We start from the raw sequence: 20,401 nt of genomic DNA on the forward strand, positions 1-20,401 counted from the left end.
GAGGCCTTTTCTAACTCTTCTCTCTGACTTCTACCATCACAGATAAATGTGTCTGTCTGTGGGTTTCTTTGAAATAGGTTTATATGAGAACTATAGTACCAGCACTCTTTAGTGCAAGTCTTTCCCTTCGTTGACCATTAACATAGGCATGCTGATCACATTAGCATTTCCTAAATTCCTATCCAGAGTGTTAAAGTAGTAAACTCATCTACCACTTTGGAGAGACTCAATTTTCTTCCATTCACTGATTCAAAGAACATGTATTAAACACTTGTTATGTATTGGTTTCCACACTAGGCTCTAGGGATACAAAGACAAATAACATAGTTTTCTGACCTCGGGGAGCCCATAGTTTGATGAGGAAGTTGGAAAAGGAAACATGAAATTTTAAGTTTTATAGATGATATAGATACCTTGAGGTGGGAGCAATTAATATTTCCTAATGATGGCCAGGAAAATCTTCCTAAAGGAATTGACAAGAATTGAATCTAGAAAGGGTAAATAGGCATTTTCTAGGTAGACAGGGTTGGTGAAGGATTGTCCAGGCTGATAGAACAGCTCTAGAAACTTGAGGCCAGATGTGGTGGCTCATACCTGTAATCTCGGCACTTTGGGAAGCCGAGGTGGGTCGATCCCCTGAGCTCAGGAGTTCAAGACCATCCTGAGCAACGTGGAGAAACCCCATCTCTATGAAAAAATACAAAAATTGGCCGGGTATGGTGGCATGTGCCCGTAATCCCTGTTACTCAGGAGGCTGAGGTGGGAGGATCACTTGAGCCTGGGAGTTGGAGGTTACAGTGAGCCAAGATCATGCCACTGCACTCCAGCCTGGGTGAGAGTGAGACCTGTCTCAAAAAGAAAAAAAAAAAAAGAAACTTGAAATAATTTCACAGGACTGGAGAATGCAACATGTATAGAGAGCAGCAGCCAGGTCATGAAAGGTCTCATACGCCACTTAAGAGTTTGAATGTTTTTGGTAGGCTGGTGTTATGTTAAGTTTTCTGGCCTTTAACATTATTTGAATTTTTGAAACAGTTATTCTTATTTTAAAAATACACAACTATTTATGGTATTGCATATGCTTTTCAAAACTGCATATCTCCTCTGATCTTACTGCAGGAGAGTCTCATAACCTCTCTCTCCCGAAATTCCTGCTATAGGCAATGAGTATACATGGAAGGGTGTGTGGGAGGTATGGCAGACACTGGCTCATTCAACATTAATTCCAATATCCTTTTCTACCATTTGTTTTGGTACTACAGTTTAGAAAGCCAAAAGCCCCTTCTCAGACTTCCTTGAGGCTAAGGTTTTAAATATTACCTAGGTTTCACCAAAAAACCAGGCCCATGTGAGGCCTCAGATGCAGAAATGAACAATGTAGGGGTGGTGATAGCACTTAGGAGCTCAAACAGCTGGGACTGAGGTCCCTGATGTCATAGACCCTGAGTGGCAGGTGATGACTTCAGTGAGGTTTTCTAGTTTAGTATTGTAGCATAGTTGGGTATTTCTCTTCATTATATAGCAGTTAAGCTTTGCATCCCTACTTTCCTAGAAAGTCTATAAATTGCCTGATACTGTATAATTAATCAGTTTCTGCTTTAAATTAGTTATAGTAGATTCTGTCTTCTGCAATAAGAAGCCTAATAATAGGTATGGCAGGACGGTGAATAAAGTGGTATATATATATTTTTAAAAAGGTTCCAGCATGAAAGCTGTAGTATATTTATTACAGATGGGCTCTCTAATCTTTTTAGATAGATTCTCTAATCTTTTTAGATAGATTCATACATACTTCTGAAATAGTTCTGGAAGGACTTGTTAGCTGAGGTACTTTTGTTCATTGTTTTTAGCTTAAAAATTAGGGCTCTGCCAAATTTCTTGTTTTAAAATAAACTTTTTTTTGTTAGAGGGGAGACAATGATTCTTGGAAAGCTTTTCTTTATCTACTAATTGTGGGTGTTTTATGTCACCTTTCCCCAAATATATATGCTTCCCTAATGTATCTTTATCATCACTTAAGCAGCGGCCATTTACCTTTTGGGTCACAGACCCAAATCTGTGACCCAAATCTGATAAAAGTTTATTGATACCTTACCTCCAAATACACATACAAATATATTCCTTTAGTTCCATATACAATATGAGTTAGACACCATTCTCTTTCCTTATACCCTTTAAGTATATTCAGTAAATGAAGGTCAAAAACTCCTACTCTAGAGTGATACAAGTGAGTCCCAAAACCAGCATCAGTTATCTCTTAGAATGAAGGAGAAAATGTGGTTCAAAATCAGACATTTTTCAGAGAAATAGCTTGCTATCCTCCTCAATCAGAAAAAATTTTTTCCAAATCTCAAGAACCTGTGAATTAATAAATTATTTCCCCAAATAAATTTTTTCCCCAAGAAATTTAATTAATTTTTTTTGAAATCAGAAAATTAAACAAACCTTCTCCCCCCAGTTCCTCTGCCCTGCCATATATACTCACCATGTTTTGGGCTGAGAATGGGAAAGGGATCTCCTAGTTTCCAGAAGAAATACATAAAGGTCAGCCATAAGAGACAGGAAAAAAGCAGTCGTTGTTTATGCACTGAGACAGAGGAGACAAAACTGTTAGGAAAAACAGATATAGGTTAAAGAGCTTGCTCTATTTAAAAATATAAGATAATGCTAACTAATATTTGGCTGCTAATTCACTTGGCAAATGACTGATGAACAGCGTAATTTTTAGTGAAAGCATCCTTACCATCGTAAGAGAAATTTAGCTGAATTTAAGATGTGGGATGAATTAAAGGGGACATTATTAATAGGTAGAAAAATAAAGCTGTGGCAGAACAAATAACCTAATCATTCATTCAATATTTATTTTGTGCCAATTCATTCAATATTTATTTTATATTTATTTTTAAGATGTTGTGTGTGAGGTATCCTCAAATAGCGGTAGCTACTGAAAGTTAATGTAGAAATGAAGCTATCCACAATCTAAGTCCCCTCAAATACTCATTTCAATCTATGTGCTGACTGAGAGGGTAAAATACTTACATAGTCGGATATTGCTCACAATAAAATAGCCAATGTAAAAAGGCACCATGAAAACCAGGATCAGCAGAATTACACACAGGTTCATTTTCCAGTGAAAATAACGGGAGCTGAAATAAATGTCAAAGACTGTCACTGGGAGGAAGAGAGGGCAGCAACTTTCTTTCTCTTTAGTCTTCCAAAGGGTCTTTTGCTCTTTGGACTCAATATTGAATATATCCTATCTAATCAGCCTACTAGGCTCTTGTAATCTACTCATTTGTAGAGATTAAAAAATACAAATTTTTGAAAGGTATATATAACCATCTTAACCTCTTAAGAATTTCATATATTAAGAATGTTTATGTTTTTGATATATTCATAGGCAACATATACCATTAACATGTATCAACATATGCCATTGCTGGTAGAATGACTATTGTTTTACCCACCCCCTAGGAATCTCATTTCAATGTAAGAATTATAGGAAAATAAATGTTAACAGTAATATGTGTTATACTCAAAAATATTTCTTTTGTACTCTTGATATAAACACCTGATTTGCATGAATTACTTTTATTAGTTTATAAGATGTATTTTATTAAAACTTTTTGTTAGCACTTTTTGTAACAGTTTTAATGAGATATAATTTACCCATTTAAAGTGTACATTTCAATGGTTTTTGTATACTCAGAGTTGCGCAACCATCACCTAAATTAATAGAACATTTTCATCACGCCATAAAGAAACGCTGTACCCATTAGCAGTCACTCCCTGTTTCTCCCCAGTCTCCTCAGCTCTAGGAAACCACCAATATGTAATCTTTTGTGACTGGCTTCTTTTACTTACCATAATGTTTGCAAGGTTCATCCATGTTGTAGTATCTATCAGTAATTCCTTTTATGGTTGAACAATATTAATCCTATTATGTGGATATATTATATTTTGTTTCTGCATTCATTAATTGAAGATATTTGGGTTGTTTTTAGCTATTATAAATAGAGATGCTATGAATGTGTGTGTATACATTTTTGTGTGGACCTATGTTTTCATTTCTCTTTAGGTAGAAATGGAGTGGAATTGTTGGGTCATATGATAAATCTATATCTAATCTTTTAGGCACTCCCACTGTTTCCCAATGTGGCTGCATCATTTTACATTTTCCTCAGGAGTGTATGAGAGTTCCAGTTTCTCCTCAGCCTTGCCAACACTTGTTATTTTCTGTTTTTTTTTTTGGTTATAGCCATTTTAGTTGGTGTGAAGTGGTATCTCATTGTGGTTTTGATTTGCATTTCCTTGATGGCTAATGGTATTGGGCATCTATTCATATGTGCTTACTGGCCATTTGTATATCATCTTTGGAGAAATGCCTATTCAGATCCTTTATTCATTTTTTAATTGTATTATATTATTAAACTATAAGAATTCTTTATATATTCTAGATACGTGTCCCAGTCCATTATCAGATAGGTAATTTATAAAAATTTTCTCTTGTTCTTGGAATGGTGGTTCACTTTCTTGGTGTCCTTTGTATTTACTGATTTTAAACTTACTTAAGCCTTGTTTCAAAAAAGGCCTAAGTGGTTAAATGGCTTACAAAGATAAATAAAATACAGGATGATGAAATGAACTATAAGGAAATATGAACAACAATGGTAACAGACAGGTAAAATATTGGGCCAAGCCTGATGGCTATTATAAAATAGAATTCTGGAAAGTTGCTATGGGTACGTCATAAATTTAGCTTTAAGTTTTCTAATAGTCAATGTGAAATAAAAAATTTGATCAGATAAAATCATCATGTCTGTAAGAAAATAAAAATTCCTCAAAGGAAGCATAATTATCATTTATTGTTACTGAATTATTACCAAGATTACAATGAAATTTCTTCAAAGATTTCATAAAGAAAATGCAAAGGCAATTAACAGTGTCATCAACAACAGCCTTTCAAGATAAATACCAGTTTCAGAGGGCTGTTTCTTACTGTTCCTTCCTTAGCACAGTTGGCAGGCATCACGAAACAAACAGCCATTCAGTAAAAGCTACCCTACAGGGAGTGAATACCATTTAGACTAGATACACTGACAACTTTTTGCTCCTCTAGGTGAACCTACTTTAGAGCATTTAGAGAAAGAAACAAACTGGACATCCTCCAGGCAATACTACATAGTATTTCAGCTAGGCTTCTGAAAGATTTTGGAGGCAGTGGGTTTGAAATAACAAGTGCAACTTTAATTAGCAGTATGGACTGCCTATTAAAAGTGAACCACATGTTTTAACTAGTCTTTTGAGCTGAGAGTAAAGTGATATTCTCTTGGAAAAACTAAGGATCCCAACAAGATTACATATTTGAATAGGAAGTCATACGATCTCTGCTCAAAGGTGAGTCAAAGGAATATTCTGGCCCAGATTCGCTTTTCAGAACGATTCTGAGTCCAGTCAATGGACAGTTATACATCATCAAGGTTCATATTTGTGTTCCATAATTGGGTGAAACATTAGCATGAAAAAACAGGTATAACTGAAGACATGTCTCAGACTGAACAAACCCAATCCTCTATAGAGCACACAAAGAAGAACCGGATTTTAGCAATGCTACTTCTTATCCTCTTTAACTAATTAAGAAATTTAAGAAATATATACCAAAGTATAACTGATGTTTCTTACTATATGGGTTATTAACTATAAGTTAAAAGTTGGGGGACATCTGCCAAAAACAGTAACTATAGCTTTGGAATATCTGAATCCTCTGTATCAATATTTAGATGAGTAGTTGGCAAACTATGGCCTGACAGCCACCTGCTTTTACAAATTAAGTTTATTGGAGCATGGCCATGCTCATTTGTTTATATATTGCCTATGACTGCTTTCGCTCTACAACAGCAGAGCTGAATACCTGCGATGGAAACCTTCTGGTCCACAGAAGCCTAAAATATTTACTATCTGGCCCTTTACAGAAGAAAGTCTGCCAACCCCTGCTTAAATAACAGTGAAAGATGCAGGTTGTGATAATAAAATTTAATAGCCATTATGTAAAATAATACTTGTCTATTCTCTATAGCCACAAGATCTATATCTAGCTCATCCGAGAAAAGGTTTGGATTATTAAAGTTTAAAAGTAGGAGAATCAGAACATACTTCTATCTTACCATAATATATGTTATTCATTGTTCTATCAAGAGACCATTATTATCAACTCTGATTCTCTCTCTCTCACTCCTTTTTTTAAGAGATGCGGTTTCATTGTCTTGTCCAGTGATCACAGCTCACTACACAACCTCAAACTCCTGGGCTCAAGGGATCCTCCTGCTTCAGCCTCTAGGGTAGCTGGGACTACAGGCATGTACTACCACACTCTGCTAATTTTTAAAATTTTTTTGTAGAGACAGGGTCTCACTTTGTTGCCCAGGCTGGTCTTGAACCCCTGCACTTAAGTGATCCTCCTGCCTCAGCCTCCCAAAGTGCTAGGATTATAGGCGTGAGCCACTGTGTCTGGCCCCTCTCTCTTTTTTTAACCTTTCAATGTTTTGTGATTAACCATCTGTATAGTAAGTTTTTCTCTTTAATTTAAATTTTGTTTTCAACTCTGATTATCAAAGGATTTGAGAGTACAGTCTCTCTACAAGTCTCAAGTGCCAGGGGTCTATAATGAACTTACCTTGGCACTGAATCCCAACTTTAGAGTGAAAGACTGCTTTACTCCTAAAAGGTTTTTGCAGGGGGTGATAAAAAAGCACAACAAAGTCTGCATAGCATAGTTGATGAACCCTACATATAATTGCTGGCCTAAAAACATACTCAAGCTTGCAGATTAACAAGCAAGAAATATTTTGGATAGACTGTCTAATAAACTAACAAGTCTATTATTTGGAGGGGAGTAAAGAGTTCTTTTTAAAAAGTGTTTTAAGAAACACTTTAAATTCAACCAAACTTGACCATAACTGTAAAATCAGTAAAAGTAACTAAGTTAAGTAAGAACTGGAGTTTCAGTCTTCAGAGAGATCATTAAGTAGCTCTGAGGAATTCTAATCTTTTCAGGTAGAGATTTTCAATCAGCAGAACAATGTGAAGGGCTGTTACTGGGATTCAGTCAGCGAGCAGTCCTGGAAAAATAAAGCTTCTAGGAGTGAAGCCTAGACTGTGGCTTCACAGCCTCACTCCAATGAGTTCTTCAGAGTTAATGGTCAGATCTTTTTCTTCCTGGTATCTCATAATCTTTATCAAACCAGCTATCAGGTGGCTGTGACCCATATCTGCTGTGATCATTGTAGTTACTGAGACTAAACTATTAACACAGTGATTTTTTTTTCAGTTATGAGATCCAAGTAGCTTTTCCACTGTAAAGAATGTAGCACAGAACTCTTCAAGACGAGTTTTCAGTACTCTTACTCACCTGCTATTCAATACTCCTAAGATTTCAAAGATGATGAGCTCAAACATGGTGCAAGAAAATGCAAACGTCACAGAGAAGATCACCTGTACAACATACTGACGTATCTGTTAAAAGCCAAATAGAGACTAGAAGTTATTTCCTTGTTTAAAAACTGAACTGATAAACTCCTTCTGGTTACAAATCAGAAAACTTATTTTGAGGAAATTCTCAAGTCATTGGAAGTACGGCCACAATAGCAACTTGCCTGGAGCTAAAGAAAAAGAATATAGGTTGCACTTCTGAATCTTGAGTCACTATTACCAGCATCCTCTTGTGGATGAAGAATTTTGAGGACAAGAAGATGAAGTGACAGGGTCATATGTAGCACTTAGAATTCCTGATGCACACTGACAAAAAACGGACAGATTTGTATATAATGGTTAATGTTTAAAGGGGTTCTTCAGCACTCTGCAGATCCTGGATCAGTTCTGGAACCTTCCTTGGGAGGTCTTAAAGTATTGGGCAGAAGAAAATCTCCAGAATCCCAGGCTCTTTCAGACAATAAACTCCCTGGGAAAGTTTAATGGAGAATATCCTAGAAATGACCCAAATGTAGAGTATAACCACTGATCTTATTACTAATTAGGAGAACTAATTAGGAAATGTCGAGTCTAGGGTGGTGATCTTCTGAATCCAAAGCTTCAGATAGAAACATCAGCCTTGTGTTGCGGGAAGTCAGGGACCCTGAATGGAGGGACTGGCTGAAGCCGCGGCAGAAGAACATAAATTGTTTCATGGACATTTATTAGTTCCCCAAATTAATACTTTTATAATTTCTTACCCCTGTCTTTACTGCAATCTCTGAACATAAATTGTGAAGATTTCATGGACATTTATTAGTTCCCCAAATTAATACTTTTATAATTTCTTGTGCCTGTCTTACTTTAATCTCTTAATCCCATCATCTTCGTAAACTGAGGATGTATGTCACCTCAGGACCCTATGATGATTACATTAACTGTACAAATTGTAAAACATGTGTGTTTGAACAATATGTAATTAGTGCACCCTGAAAAAGAACAGAATAACAGCAATTTTCAGGGAACAAGGAAAGACAACCATAAGGTCTGACTGCTTGTGGGGTTGGGCAGAATAGAGCCATATTTTTCTTCTTGCAGAAAGCGAGTAGGAGAAATACTGCTGAATTCTTTTCCCAGCAAGGAATAACCCTGGGGAAGGAATGCATTCTGGGTGGGGGAGGTCTATGAATGGCTGCTCTGGGAGTGTCTGTCTTATGCAGTTGAGATAGGACTGAAATACGCCCTAGTCTCCTACAGTGCCCTCAGACTTACTAGGATTGGGAAATTGCAGCCTGGTAAATTCTAGTCAGACTGGTGTCTGCTCTGGAACCCTGTTCCTGTTAAAATGTTTATCAAGACAATGCGTGCACAGTGGGACACAGACCCTCATCAGTAATTCTAATTTTTGCCTCTGCCTTGTGATTTTACTGCCCTTTGCAGCATGTGATCTCTGTGACCCACTCCCTATTCGTACACCCCCTCCCCTTTTGAAATCCCTAATAAAAACTTGCTGGTTTTGCGGCTTGGAGTCACCATCCCCATCCTACCAATATGTGATGGCACTCCCAGAGGCCCAGCTGTAAAATTTCTCTCTTCGTACTCTTTCTCTTTATTTCTCAGACCGGCCGACACTTAGGGAAAATAGAAAGAACCTACGCTGAAATATTGGGGGCTGGTTCCCCCGACAGCCTTGGGATTTTGGTATTAACTTAGAATATAAGACTTGCAATTCAGGGCCAGATAGACAAATGAAAGGGAACATTTGTGAGACATTATGAATTAAATTCTCTCCTACAGAATAACTATTTGCTATTGGTACATATCCTGATATGACTAAGGCATAACAATCCTTGCTCCTAACTTCTGGGCTATATTTGATTTGTCTTTTTTCCCCCCTTTTAAATCAATTAAGTCTACTTATATTCTCCAATCTGATAGTTACATAGTACTTATTTGGTAAAAGCTTCCGATCTTGGAAATGAACATAATGTTTCTTTAATGGAGACATTTTTCTTGTCAATCTAAATTCATATAGTTTAAGTAGGACAAAATGATTTCTTCTCACCTCATAGTCTTTAAACAATTGGCGCATGAAGAAAAGCCACCCAAATCCAAAAAATAGTATCTGGAGGAGAAAGAAGATAGAATGTCAATACATATTTTCTTTTGAGAAATGTTTTATAGAAACTCTTTTATGATAAAAGGTCTGCTAACTAGACAGTTAACTTATTTCAGGGATTAAAGATAAGATCCACTCTTATAAGACCTACTTATTAAAGCTCATGACATTGGAAATAAATGTTTAAATGCTCTTGGATTTTTGAAGTTATCCATGTTACAGAGTATGCTTTAAGACAAAAATGGAAGTACATATTTTCCCATAATCTTATGATAATCATTATATGAGCCAGAGAAGTTCGCAAATAGAAAAGAAGTCAGTGGCCAGGCGCAGTGGCTCATGCTTGTAATCCCAGCACTTTGGGAGGACAAGGTGGGCAGATCACCTGAAGCCAGGAGTTCAAGACCAGCCTGGCCAACATGGCAAAGCCCCGTCTCTACTGAAAATACAAAAACTAGCTGGGTGTGGGCACCTGTATTCCCAGCTACTCTGGAGGCTGAGGCATGAGAATCGCTTGAATCTGAGCAGTGGAGGTTGCAGAGAGCCAATATCGCGCCACTGCATTCCAGCCTGGGTGACAGAGTGAGACTCGGTCTCGAAAAAAAAAGAAAAGGTGTCAGAGTGAGACTTGCTTCTTATGGTTGATCTCTGATTGCAAGTATTTAAAAATAATACCAGCCTGGCCAACATGGTGAAAACCCGTCTCTACAAAAAACACACACACATAAAAATTAGCTGGGGGTGGTGGGGCATGCCTGTAGTCCCAGCCACCTGGGAGGCTGAGGTGGGAGGACCACCTGAGCCTAGGAAGTTGAGGCTGCAGTGAGCCATGATTGCACCACTGCGCTCCAGCCTGGGCAACAGAGTGAGACCCTGTCTCAAAAAATAAAAAAAAGTAAATTAATTTAAAAAATAAAAACTTCAGGGGAGAGGAGTTGAGACCAAAATTAGAGGAGTAGTAGAAAGCCTAATATTTTTTACATCTGTTTCCTTCAGAGAGTTTTCTTAACTTCTCCACCATCCTGCCTAATCTACATAAAGTGGTTTTCACCTCAGTGTAAAGCCGAGAAATTGCAGGATCCCTCTTTTGTCAGTTTTGTTTCAAACTGGCAGACCACAGCCACATGACAGCTGACAAAGCTGGTCTGTAGTAAATAGACCTTTCTATACATACACACTGACACAACTACTCTTTTCTTCTTAAACTGGCTAGGACCTTTATGAATAAAATGATTTTATGTCTTTCTAGGGACTACTTTACTGAGCAAGTGTAAATTCAGTAGTTTAGCACAGACTACTTTAGCTTCTTATCATGCCCCTGCTGCCTAGCAAACTCATGTGTTCAGCCCCCTGGAACTTCTTTGGTTCTTTAGATCCATATTCTTCCACATTGAGACCTGTGTAGATGTCCTCTGACAGGAACTTCTCTCCAGCCCTCTCCCAGTTATGCTATTTACTCCCTCTGGAAGGTCCTCTCTGCCCTCCCAAATGCAGATAAATTGCTCTTTTTATATAATCCTATTTTACATTGTACTTCCCTCATCAAAGTGCTTACCATACAGTTTTGTAATGTGTGATTTAAATATTTTTTGACATTAGATTATAAGCTCTATGAGGACAAAAACCATGTTTGTCTTGTAATCTTTGTATCCTTGGCATCCAGCACAAAGCCTGGTACGTAGCAGGCTCTCCATTAGTGCTTGCTGAATGGCTAAGTGGTCTACATAAAAGATGGTTTATTCTTCAGCATTCAATCTTAAATCTTCTGTAATAACTCCTATGTGCTATGCTAAGTGCTGAGGATACAAAGATGAATAGGATGGTCACTACCCTCTAGGAGCTCACAATATAGTGAAGACACTACATAAATAATTATAACATAATATGGATGTGCAATGATACAAACACATACATGATATTTTAAAACAATATGAAAGAGGGAGACCAAACCAATCTGTAGGGGGTTAGGACAGATTTTCTGGAGATAATGCCTGAGCTGAAGGAAGTTTTATTTGGGGTTAAAACCTGATATTGTGTGCACATTTTGGGGTTATGTGCATTTTTCTAGAGTGGTTTCAAGGTATTCATCACACAGTCAAAGGTTTCCACCACCCCTAACATAAAAACCACCCTCTCAAAGGATGAATAAGAATCAAGTAGGGAGGCTGGACACGGTGGCTCACGTCTGTAATCCCAGCACTTTGGGAGGCCAAGGCGGGTGGATCACTTGAGCCCAGGAGTTCCAGACCAGCTTGGGGAACATGGTGAAACCCCATCTGTACAAAAAATACAAAAATGAGCTAGGTGTGGTGGTGCGTGCCTGTAGTTCCAGCTTATGGGGAGGCTGAGGTGGAAGGGCCACTTGAGCCTGGCAGGTAGAGGCTACAGTGAGCCGTGAGCACATCAGTTTATTCCAGCCTGGGTGACAGAGCAAAACCCTGTCTCAAAACAAAACAAACGAACAAAAAACGAATCAGGTAGGGTAAAAACAGGTGGTAGGGGTAGGAGGACAGGGCTTTCTAGATGGCAAAGGACATGAGTAAAGGCGCAGAGTGAATAGCATGGTATATGCTGGGAACTACACATGGCTTGGTGCTGCTAGAAGATGAAATTCAAAGAAGGAAGAGGTTAAAAATAAGGCTAGACAGGAGGAGTGGATGTCCAATCACCGAGAGCTTTGAGGCCACCCTAAGGAGCTTAGATTATAGTCTGTAAGTGGTGAGGGTTATTTAAGCAGGGAAATGGCATGGTCTGATTTGTTTTATATTATATAGAGCAGTATGGTGGCTGTGTGGAAGACACATTTGAAGGAAACAACATTGTAGAAAGAGAAACATTATAGAAATGTGTTATGGGAGTTCAGATGAAAGATGATGAAGCCCTGAATTAAGACATTTGATGACAGAAGAGGAGACAACAGATTTGAGAACTATTTAGAAGGTAAAATCAGCAGGGAGAAGTCAAGGATGACTAGTTTGGAATACAGGATGAATAGTGAAGCTACCCAATTTATATAAAGAATATTGGAGAAAGAAGAGGTTTAGGAAAGGGGGCAGAGGATGGGGAAAATGATGAGCTCATTTTTGAACACACTAAGGACCTGAGGGACAGCCAGCAAGATGGGTCAAGATACCCAGCAAGCATCTGGAATAAAAGACAGATTGTGAAGGCAGGTCTAAGATATACCTATGAGTTGAAACCACCAAAGTACATGAGATCACCTGGGAATAGTATCCAGAGTGAGGAGAGCAATGTGCCAAGAAGAAAACACTAGAGGATAAGGAAAATAGTTTTGAATGGTGAGGTAGAGGCAGGAACCAGAGTGTAGCAGGTCAGAATGAATGGGACTAAAGCAGTGGGGACAGTAAATGCAAATTACTCCAGGGAGAACCAGGAATGAGAAAAAAAGAAAACATCAGATAATAGGCTAGAGAAGAATGTGGAATAAAGGGAAAGTTTATTGGCCAAGGGGAAAGAAAGCAGTCAAGTAAGGAGAAAAAGATGAGAACAATGATGGAATACTAGAGGATGAACTGATAATACTATTAATTTATTATTATTATTAGGTAACTTTTATTGAGCATTTATTTTACTGCAGGCTCTCTAAGTAGTACTTAGCATTATAATCTTATAAAAAACATTAAAAACTCAGTACGGTAGGTTTGATTATCCTATTTTCACAGAGAAAGATGAGGTTTAGAGAAGTTAATCAATTTATAGTAAGTGTCAGAATCAAGATTGAACTCAAGCTTGTTTGACTCCAAAATCTGTGCTTTTTTTAAAATATTATTTTTTCAGCTCTTATTGAGTCTGTCTGTTTAAAAGATCTGTGCTTTTAACCACTTAAAATAAGCTACTCTAAGATTAAAGGTAGGTAGAATGGCTTTAAACCGGAGTAGGGGAACCCCGTTTTCTGAAATGGGAGGAAAGGAGGTAAGAATGGTTGTGAACACAGATAACCTTTTAGATTAAAATGCAGAAAGTATTAATAGTAGGAGATCATACCTTTTGGCTTCACTTTTGTTGAGTAAGTACGAGGCAAGGTCATCTGCTAAGAGTAAGAGAGGTGAGTATAGAAAAGGGAGCTTTGAGGAGAGTGACAACGATTCAGAGAAACTTTGAGGGGAATGAAACAAGTAGCTGATTAAGGTCAAGAAAAGGAATAATTCAGTGAGCTGAGGGTTAAACTCATGGCGCTGGCAAATACACAGCTATGTGATTTTCATAGTAGCCTTCAGGCCTCTGTATTAGTAGTAGACAAACTATAGCAGTGATCCAAGTGTGGACTTATATATATATGAAGGTAAACGAACAAGAGGGTGTAAGAAAGTAAGTTGGATCCAAGCATCTAGATCAAGCAGAAGAGGAAAGGGTCAAATAGATCAGGAGAAAATGTCCAGGATGTTCTTTGGTTATTATAGTTACCAGTGGAGACAGATGTAAATTCAGAGTTTAGACACCGTATTTATATGACTCATGAAGTCACGACTGAAGATAGAGAAGTTGGGCAGTTAGGACTGAGGGTGGTATGTATAGTGGAAATGGATGATTAAAAAAAAAATCACCAAGATTGCTGTGAAATGGAACTTTAAACAAGGAAGAGAAAATAAGCAAAAATTTTAAGTTTATATGGTGGGGAGGGAAATGGAAGAAAAGAGAAACAGATATATATCTTTAATATTTCATTGTGGCCTCCTTTCACATTGAAAAAGAAAGCTTAAAAAGACTTTCAGAACAAAATTATGTCCTTTGCAGCAACATAGATGCAGCTAGAGGCCATCATCCTAAGCAAATTAATGCAAGAACAGAAAACCAAATACCACATGTTCTCACTTCTAAGTGGGAACTAAATATTGGGTACTCACCAACAAAAGATGGCAAAAACAGAAACTGGAGACTACTTGGGGGCAGGGGAGGGGAGAAGGGGGAAAGGTTGAAAAACTAATTATTGAGTACTATGCTCAGTACCTGGGTGACCGGATCATTTGTACCCCAAACCTCAGCTCCCACAATATACCCAGCACAAGTACCAAATCTAAAATAAAAGTTGAAAAAAAAAAGATTTAAACTACACACACACACAAAAGTAGCTGGAGAATTCATTTACATCCAAGACAAACACAAATTCTGGCAAGATTATAGAGGATCCAAAAAGAAAGCAGAAGCAAAACGCAATTTCAAATAGCTTTGCAAATAAAATGGAAGGCGCATAGCTTCTTATTAAAAACAAGACTTAATACTTTCAGAATTGTACAGTCTTGACCTTAGGACTTAAGAGTGTACTCTGGAACTGGTAAGTCTTATGATGGTATGGAGGGCTCAAAACACGAGTTAGATAACAGTTGCTTTTATAAAAGTGACTTCTGGGTTGAAAATTAGCTACTGTTAAAAAAAAAAAAAGATGGCCATCAGCAGGATAGTTATTAAATAATTAACTATAAAAGACACCTTTCTTGGATCACTTATTCACCCTTTTAATCACTTAACAAATATTTATTAGTGCCTAATATGTGCCAGGTCCAAGGGATAGAATGGCAAACAAGAGAGCATGAATGCTACTCTCAAGGAGTTTATAATCTACGGAGGAGATAAACAAGTAATCACAAAACAATGTGGTAGTGTTGTTACAGGGGAAGTAGGTGAAGGGTACTATGGCAGTAAGTATAGGGACATCTAGTCCAGCCTAGGGGAAGCTTCTTGGATGTTCAACTGGAGATCTGAAGGCTGAAAGAAGGGGAGGGATATGAGCAAAAGGCCCAGAAAGAGAAAACACACCGTGTGGAAATCTGGAGGCACCATAGCATGGCCAGGTTAGGGAACTAAAAGAAGTTTAGGAAGTCTAAAGAATAAAATGGTGAAAGCCACAGCTCAACAGAGAAGAGCCAGGGTCCCATCAATAAGGGACCTGATAACAGCGAGGGTCCCATCAACAATGGACCTGAAAAGCCATGTAAAGGAGTTTGAACTTCATCCTGTGCCGTGGTGAGCAAGATTCAATATGTGACCTCTGATTTCAGATTTCATTTCAAGTAAACCTTTCAGTTAACACAAAACAGAAAAAATGAGGGAGGAAGGGCGCAGGGGGCAATGGTGGTGTTTCCAAGGTAACCACACCTCTCTAGAGAGGTGCTTTTTATTAAACAAATATTCACTACAACTCTACTATGTGCCCACAACTGATCTAGATGCTGGTGAATATATGAGAGAACAAGAAAGACAGTATCTTGGACTTCATGGACAGATAACAAACACATGAATAGACAAATGAACTATAGTAATAAATGCCAAGAAGAAAATAAAACATGGAAATGAGGAAGAAGGCAGCCGAAATGGAAAGCTACTTTGGCTGTGGGCAGGGTATCAGGTAAAACCTTCCTAAAGTGACATTTTTATTAATACCGAAAGGATGATAAAGTAGTCACATAAATATTTCAACAGAGAACATTCCATGCAAAGGAATCTTTGGGTCTTTCTTCCACATTTGTAAAAAGCAGGTTTAACAATTAATTACTGCATGTGGATGCATGTGTGAGGTGAAACTCTATGATTATAAGGCATACAAAATTAGAAAGCCACTTCCTTGGTTCAACGTATCAATTATATCCATGCTAAAAATCGTAGAGGCTGCAATGCAAAGCCAATTTTCTACTGACATTCTTATCTTTATTCTAAGTTAAAAGAAAAGCTAATTAAATATTGTTATTTTCTTAAATTGGTACTAGGGCTAAAAATAACCCTGAGTTGTCACCAAGGGCACTGGGTAGTCTTAGAAAGGTTTTAAGCAGAAGAGTTACAGGTCTAAGTCTTTTTACATTAATACATTTGAATACTATGCAGCCAATAAAAACAATACTTATGAAAACTATAAAAAAGGTGGTAAATTTTAAAAATGAAAAAAAAACTATTGCATTAGAGTGGTAGGATTATGGATGGCTTTTCCTTCTTTCTTATTTTCTTAATTTCTAATTGCATTAGATTGGTAGGATTTTCTTAATTTCTGCATTTTCTTAATTTCTAGTTGCATTAGAGCGGTAGGATTATGGATGGTTTTTCCTTCTTTCTTACTTTCTTATTTTCTTATTTTCTTAAATATTGTAAAAGTTTTTGAAGAGAAAAGGACAATGCTCCGCTCTACGGAGACGAGTATTAGAATGAAGCAATACAAAAACTGAATCAAAGAACAAATTTAGTTCACTTTAAGCCCCAAAAGGTAACTGTTTCTGTTATTTGCCGTTTGAGAGAAAGAACAAGTAAAAACAACCACACACACACAAAATCTTTATTGGAAAGATGAGGGGAAAAAGATCAATAGGTAGTCTGAGCTTCACAAATATTAACAGTTGGCCAACAATTATTTATTGAATGTCTGCACTTGGAAGTGGGGATACAGCTATGAACAAGGCAGGATCTCAAAAAACAAAATCATAAACACACACATAAATGATGCCAGTGCTATAATAAATGCTAGGAAGAAACAATAATTAACAATAGATTACATGGTAAAAGCAAAAGGCTCACTAGACGAAACTTCTATTGAGCAGAGACTGTCTTACATGTTTGTACGCTCAGAGCTTTATATAATGGTCGATAAATGTTTGTTGACCGTACAAATGAAGGTGGCCAATGGAGAAGAAATGAGGGTCAGAAAAACATCCGGAAAAGGTGGGTAGCTAAGCAGAGGATAAAGGACGAGGTGTCAGTGCAAAAACGAAACCTTATACTTTTAAGCATAGGTATAACCTTATATTGATACTTTGAAGCAGCAAATTTCTCCACACCCGGATTCAGGATTTGACATCTAACAGCAAAGCCTGCACTGACGTGTCCTCAGTATCCAGCCCTGATTGGCGCGTCGCAGACCCCGCGCCCAGAACCACACAGGCTTTCCCAGTCCAAGATCAGTGGCGCAGGCCGGAAGCTTCGAGGAGCTCCTAGAACCGCCGCCTTAGCTGGCGGCGCCGGCTCTTAGCGTGGAGGCCGGCGGATCCCTTCCAAAAGTGGAACGAAATTCCGGGGATGGATGCCGGGTGGGGCCGCGGACGGCCGCAGGCCAGCGTCCTGACAGGCGGGGCTGAGGGAACCGGCCGCAGCAAATCGCACACCCTCTTAACGCTCTGGGTCCCAGAGTGACTGGCGCAGCCCGCGTAAGAGAGGAGCGAGACCCCGGACCAGCCCGCACCGCGGAGGACCCGAGAGGGCGATTCGGGAAAGGGAGGTGGACGGGTGTCAGGGCGGGAGGCGGTGACTCACCTGGGAGGTAATCATGATGCTGGAGTCGATCAGGAAACTCATGGCGAAGTGTAAGGAGGGCTCCTGCCTCCACTTCCCACTTCCCGAGGCCACGGCACGCTGGGGCCACAGGCCCCGTCACACAGGCGGCCTTCTCCCAGGTGCCGCCGCCGGGCCTGCGGCTCTCCAGTCCAACGCCATCAAGCTGCGCCCCAGCCAGCCAATCAGCGGCTACATCCACAGCCCCGCCTCGGGATCGGGGTGGGTGGGGCGGACGCTAGGCTCCCGCCGCGGAGGCCCCAGGGGCGGGGCTTATTAGGGGCGGGGCTAAAAGCAGCAATGCAAGGTAGCGTTATCATTTCTGAGGCTGAAGGAGGTAGGGCCTGAGAGCTAAGTGGTAATTCTGTTTTGTAATGATCATAAGGTAATAATGGTAATTATAGTAAGTCAGGCATTGTGTCCTAAATGTTATAACTTTTACTTGACTCGGCAAATATGACTGTACAAAGTGAGGGAAGACTGGAAAGTCAGATGAGGTATTAACAAATATAACTAACCAAATACATTTCTGTGACAACAATGAAAAGCACACCGTCTGTAGCAATTTAGTGATAATATTGTACTGCATATCAGTCAGGCCACAGGTGGAGTACTGCACTCCGTGTACTACACTTTTAAGAGATTTTACAGGCCGGGCCGGCTCCCGCCTGTAATCCCAGCACCTGGGGAGGCCAAGGCGGGTGGATCACCTGAGGTCGCAAGTTCGAGACCAGCCTGACCAACGTGGAGAAACCCTGTCTCTACTAAAAATACAAAATTAGCCAGGCGTGGTGGCGCATGCCTGTAATCCCAGCTACTAGGGAGGCTGAGGCAGGAGAATCGCTTGAACCCAGGAGGGGAGGTTGCGGTGAGCTGAGATCATGCCATTGCACTCCAGCCTGGGCAACAAGAGCGAAACTCCATCTCAAAAGAAAAAAAAGAGAGAGATTATACAGAGACATATTGGAGCTCACTCAAATGTGAGCCACCAGATAAGGGCTGCTGGACGGAGGCGAAGAAAGATGACTCAGAGCATGACATCTGTCTTCATGTGAAAGAATGGGTAGAACTGATGTGGTCCTACGAGTTATCTGTAGGGCAAAGGATTGGAAGTTAAATAAAGATAGATTTTAATTCAAACAAGGATCAGTTCTTTAAGAGTCTGAAGAAGCGTTATTTTAGGAAGTAGCTCCCTCTGCCCCCTTCCCACCTGTTGCAGTGGATCAAATATACACTGAATCACTACCTCATTCATTCAACACTCATTTCGTGAAGGCTTAACGCATTGCTGTGGGGCTTACTCTGCCGCTGACCTAGGGCCTAAGCAGGCTTTGTAGTCCATATAGTCTCAGAGTCCTGCAAACTGGCTCCACCCAGGAAATCACCCTGTGTAGGAGTGGCTGCAGTCAAGCCAGGAAGACAATCCTGAGGGGACCCAACATCCAGCATCTGAATTCAGACTACTATAGTTTGAATAAGTGACCTGCAGATTCATTACACACAAGGGAACATGTCTTCCTTTTGTTGGATTGAACTCTGTGATACCAAGCAGTCAAAACTACCTGTCAGATGTCCAATCCCTGATCCAGAATTTCAAGGAGCTGTGGAGGCAGCTGTACTATGGGAGTGTCATAAACCAGAGAACTTTGTGTCTAGGCTATATCTATTAGGGAAGCAGGTAGATTCCCACATAACAGCACCTAACTGACATTCAAGAGTGTGTAGAGTGCAGAGTGCTGAGAGAGACTGTCAAGGCAAGCAGGTTACCTTGGTGGCTTTCTGGGGTGTACAGTGGGGATCAGAATATCAGTAACGAGGAATAGCAGAGAAAGGTGTGCAATGCCTGCTGGCCTAAGGCCTATGCAAAGCTTTGGGTGACACTATTCAGAATTCTCCCTACTGTACCACTTGTGTCCAGGTAAAGGACAGGCCTAGGTGATTCAAGCGACTGCTTTACCCCCTGATTTTGATTGAGGAATGTCTTTAGAAACCTTCGCACTGCATTTAGTATCCAACTGACTCTCTTTCAAAGCAAGTCTCTACTGCTGGTGGTGGACTCTGACACTAAAATGGCTTGTCCTCCCATCTCTACTGCTGGTAATATTCTCCCGATCCACTCTAGCTGCTGCCATCCTCTTAGAATAGTGAGATCTTTTGGTTCTGCCTCCATGGACAGTCACACCATCTGGGCTCTGAGTCCCCAGTTTGTGCTATTTTTCTAAGGGAGCTTTTCAAAATATGTCATGTTCATAACTAGTAGCCATTGTTTGCCACTCATCCAGAGATTGACAGCCCGTCCCATAGATGTGCTATAAAGAGCCTATTGACAAGATGATCAGTCTGTGTCCTTTGAATGAGTGTTTGCTCACACCACTTTACTGTCCTTTTTCATAGCAACTGTAGTGTTCATACCTACGGTACTCTCACACTTCCCAGCACCATCCACATACTGACAGCTAACTACTTCACCCCCTTCCTCCAAATTAATGCGAAGGACTGGGCCCAGGAGTTGACACTAACACTAGAACTCTGGGAAACACCCTAGTA

At 39.6% G+C, this 20,401-nt stretch overlaps 1 protein-coding gene across 4 annotated transcripts in view; it reads right to left on the minus strand.

Moving 5' to 3' along the window:
* Window positions 1-18,052, minus strand: part of GPR89A (G protein-coupled receptor 89A) — a 75,431-nt gene extending 57,379 nt beyond the window's left edge. For 3 of the 4 annotated variants that reach the window (XM_030824739.1, XM_030824738.1, XM_003268081.4), the window contains exons 1-5: window positions 17,837-18,052; window positions 9,533-9,592; window positions 7,409-7,512; window positions 3,040-3,146; window positions 2,486-2,587 (exon numbers count right to left, since the gene is read on the minus strand). In XM_030824739.1, coding sequence (XP_030680599.1) covers window positions 2,486-2,587; window positions 3,040-3,146; window positions 7,409-7,512; window positions 9,533-9,592; window positions 17,837-17,878 — 415 coding nt within the window. In that variant the 5' untranslated portion in view covers window positions 17,879-18,052. Of the gene's footprint in view, window positions 1-2,485; window positions 2,608-3,039; window positions 3,147-7,408; window positions 7,513-9,532; window positions 9,593-17,836 lie in introns of all 4 variants that reach the window. The other variant, XM_030824740.1, reaches the window with a different exon arrangement.
* Between the last annotated feature and the right edge of the window lie 2,349 nt (window positions 18,053-20,401).

The sequence above is a fragment of the Nomascus leucogenys genome, chromosome 12 (genome assembly GCF_006542625.1).
Source record: "Nomascus leucogenys isolate Asia chromosome 12, Asia_NLE_v1, whole genome shotgun sequence".
NCBI classification, from domain to species: Eukaryota; Metazoa; Chordata; class Mammalia; order Primates; family Hylobatidae; genus Nomascus; species Nomascus leucogenys.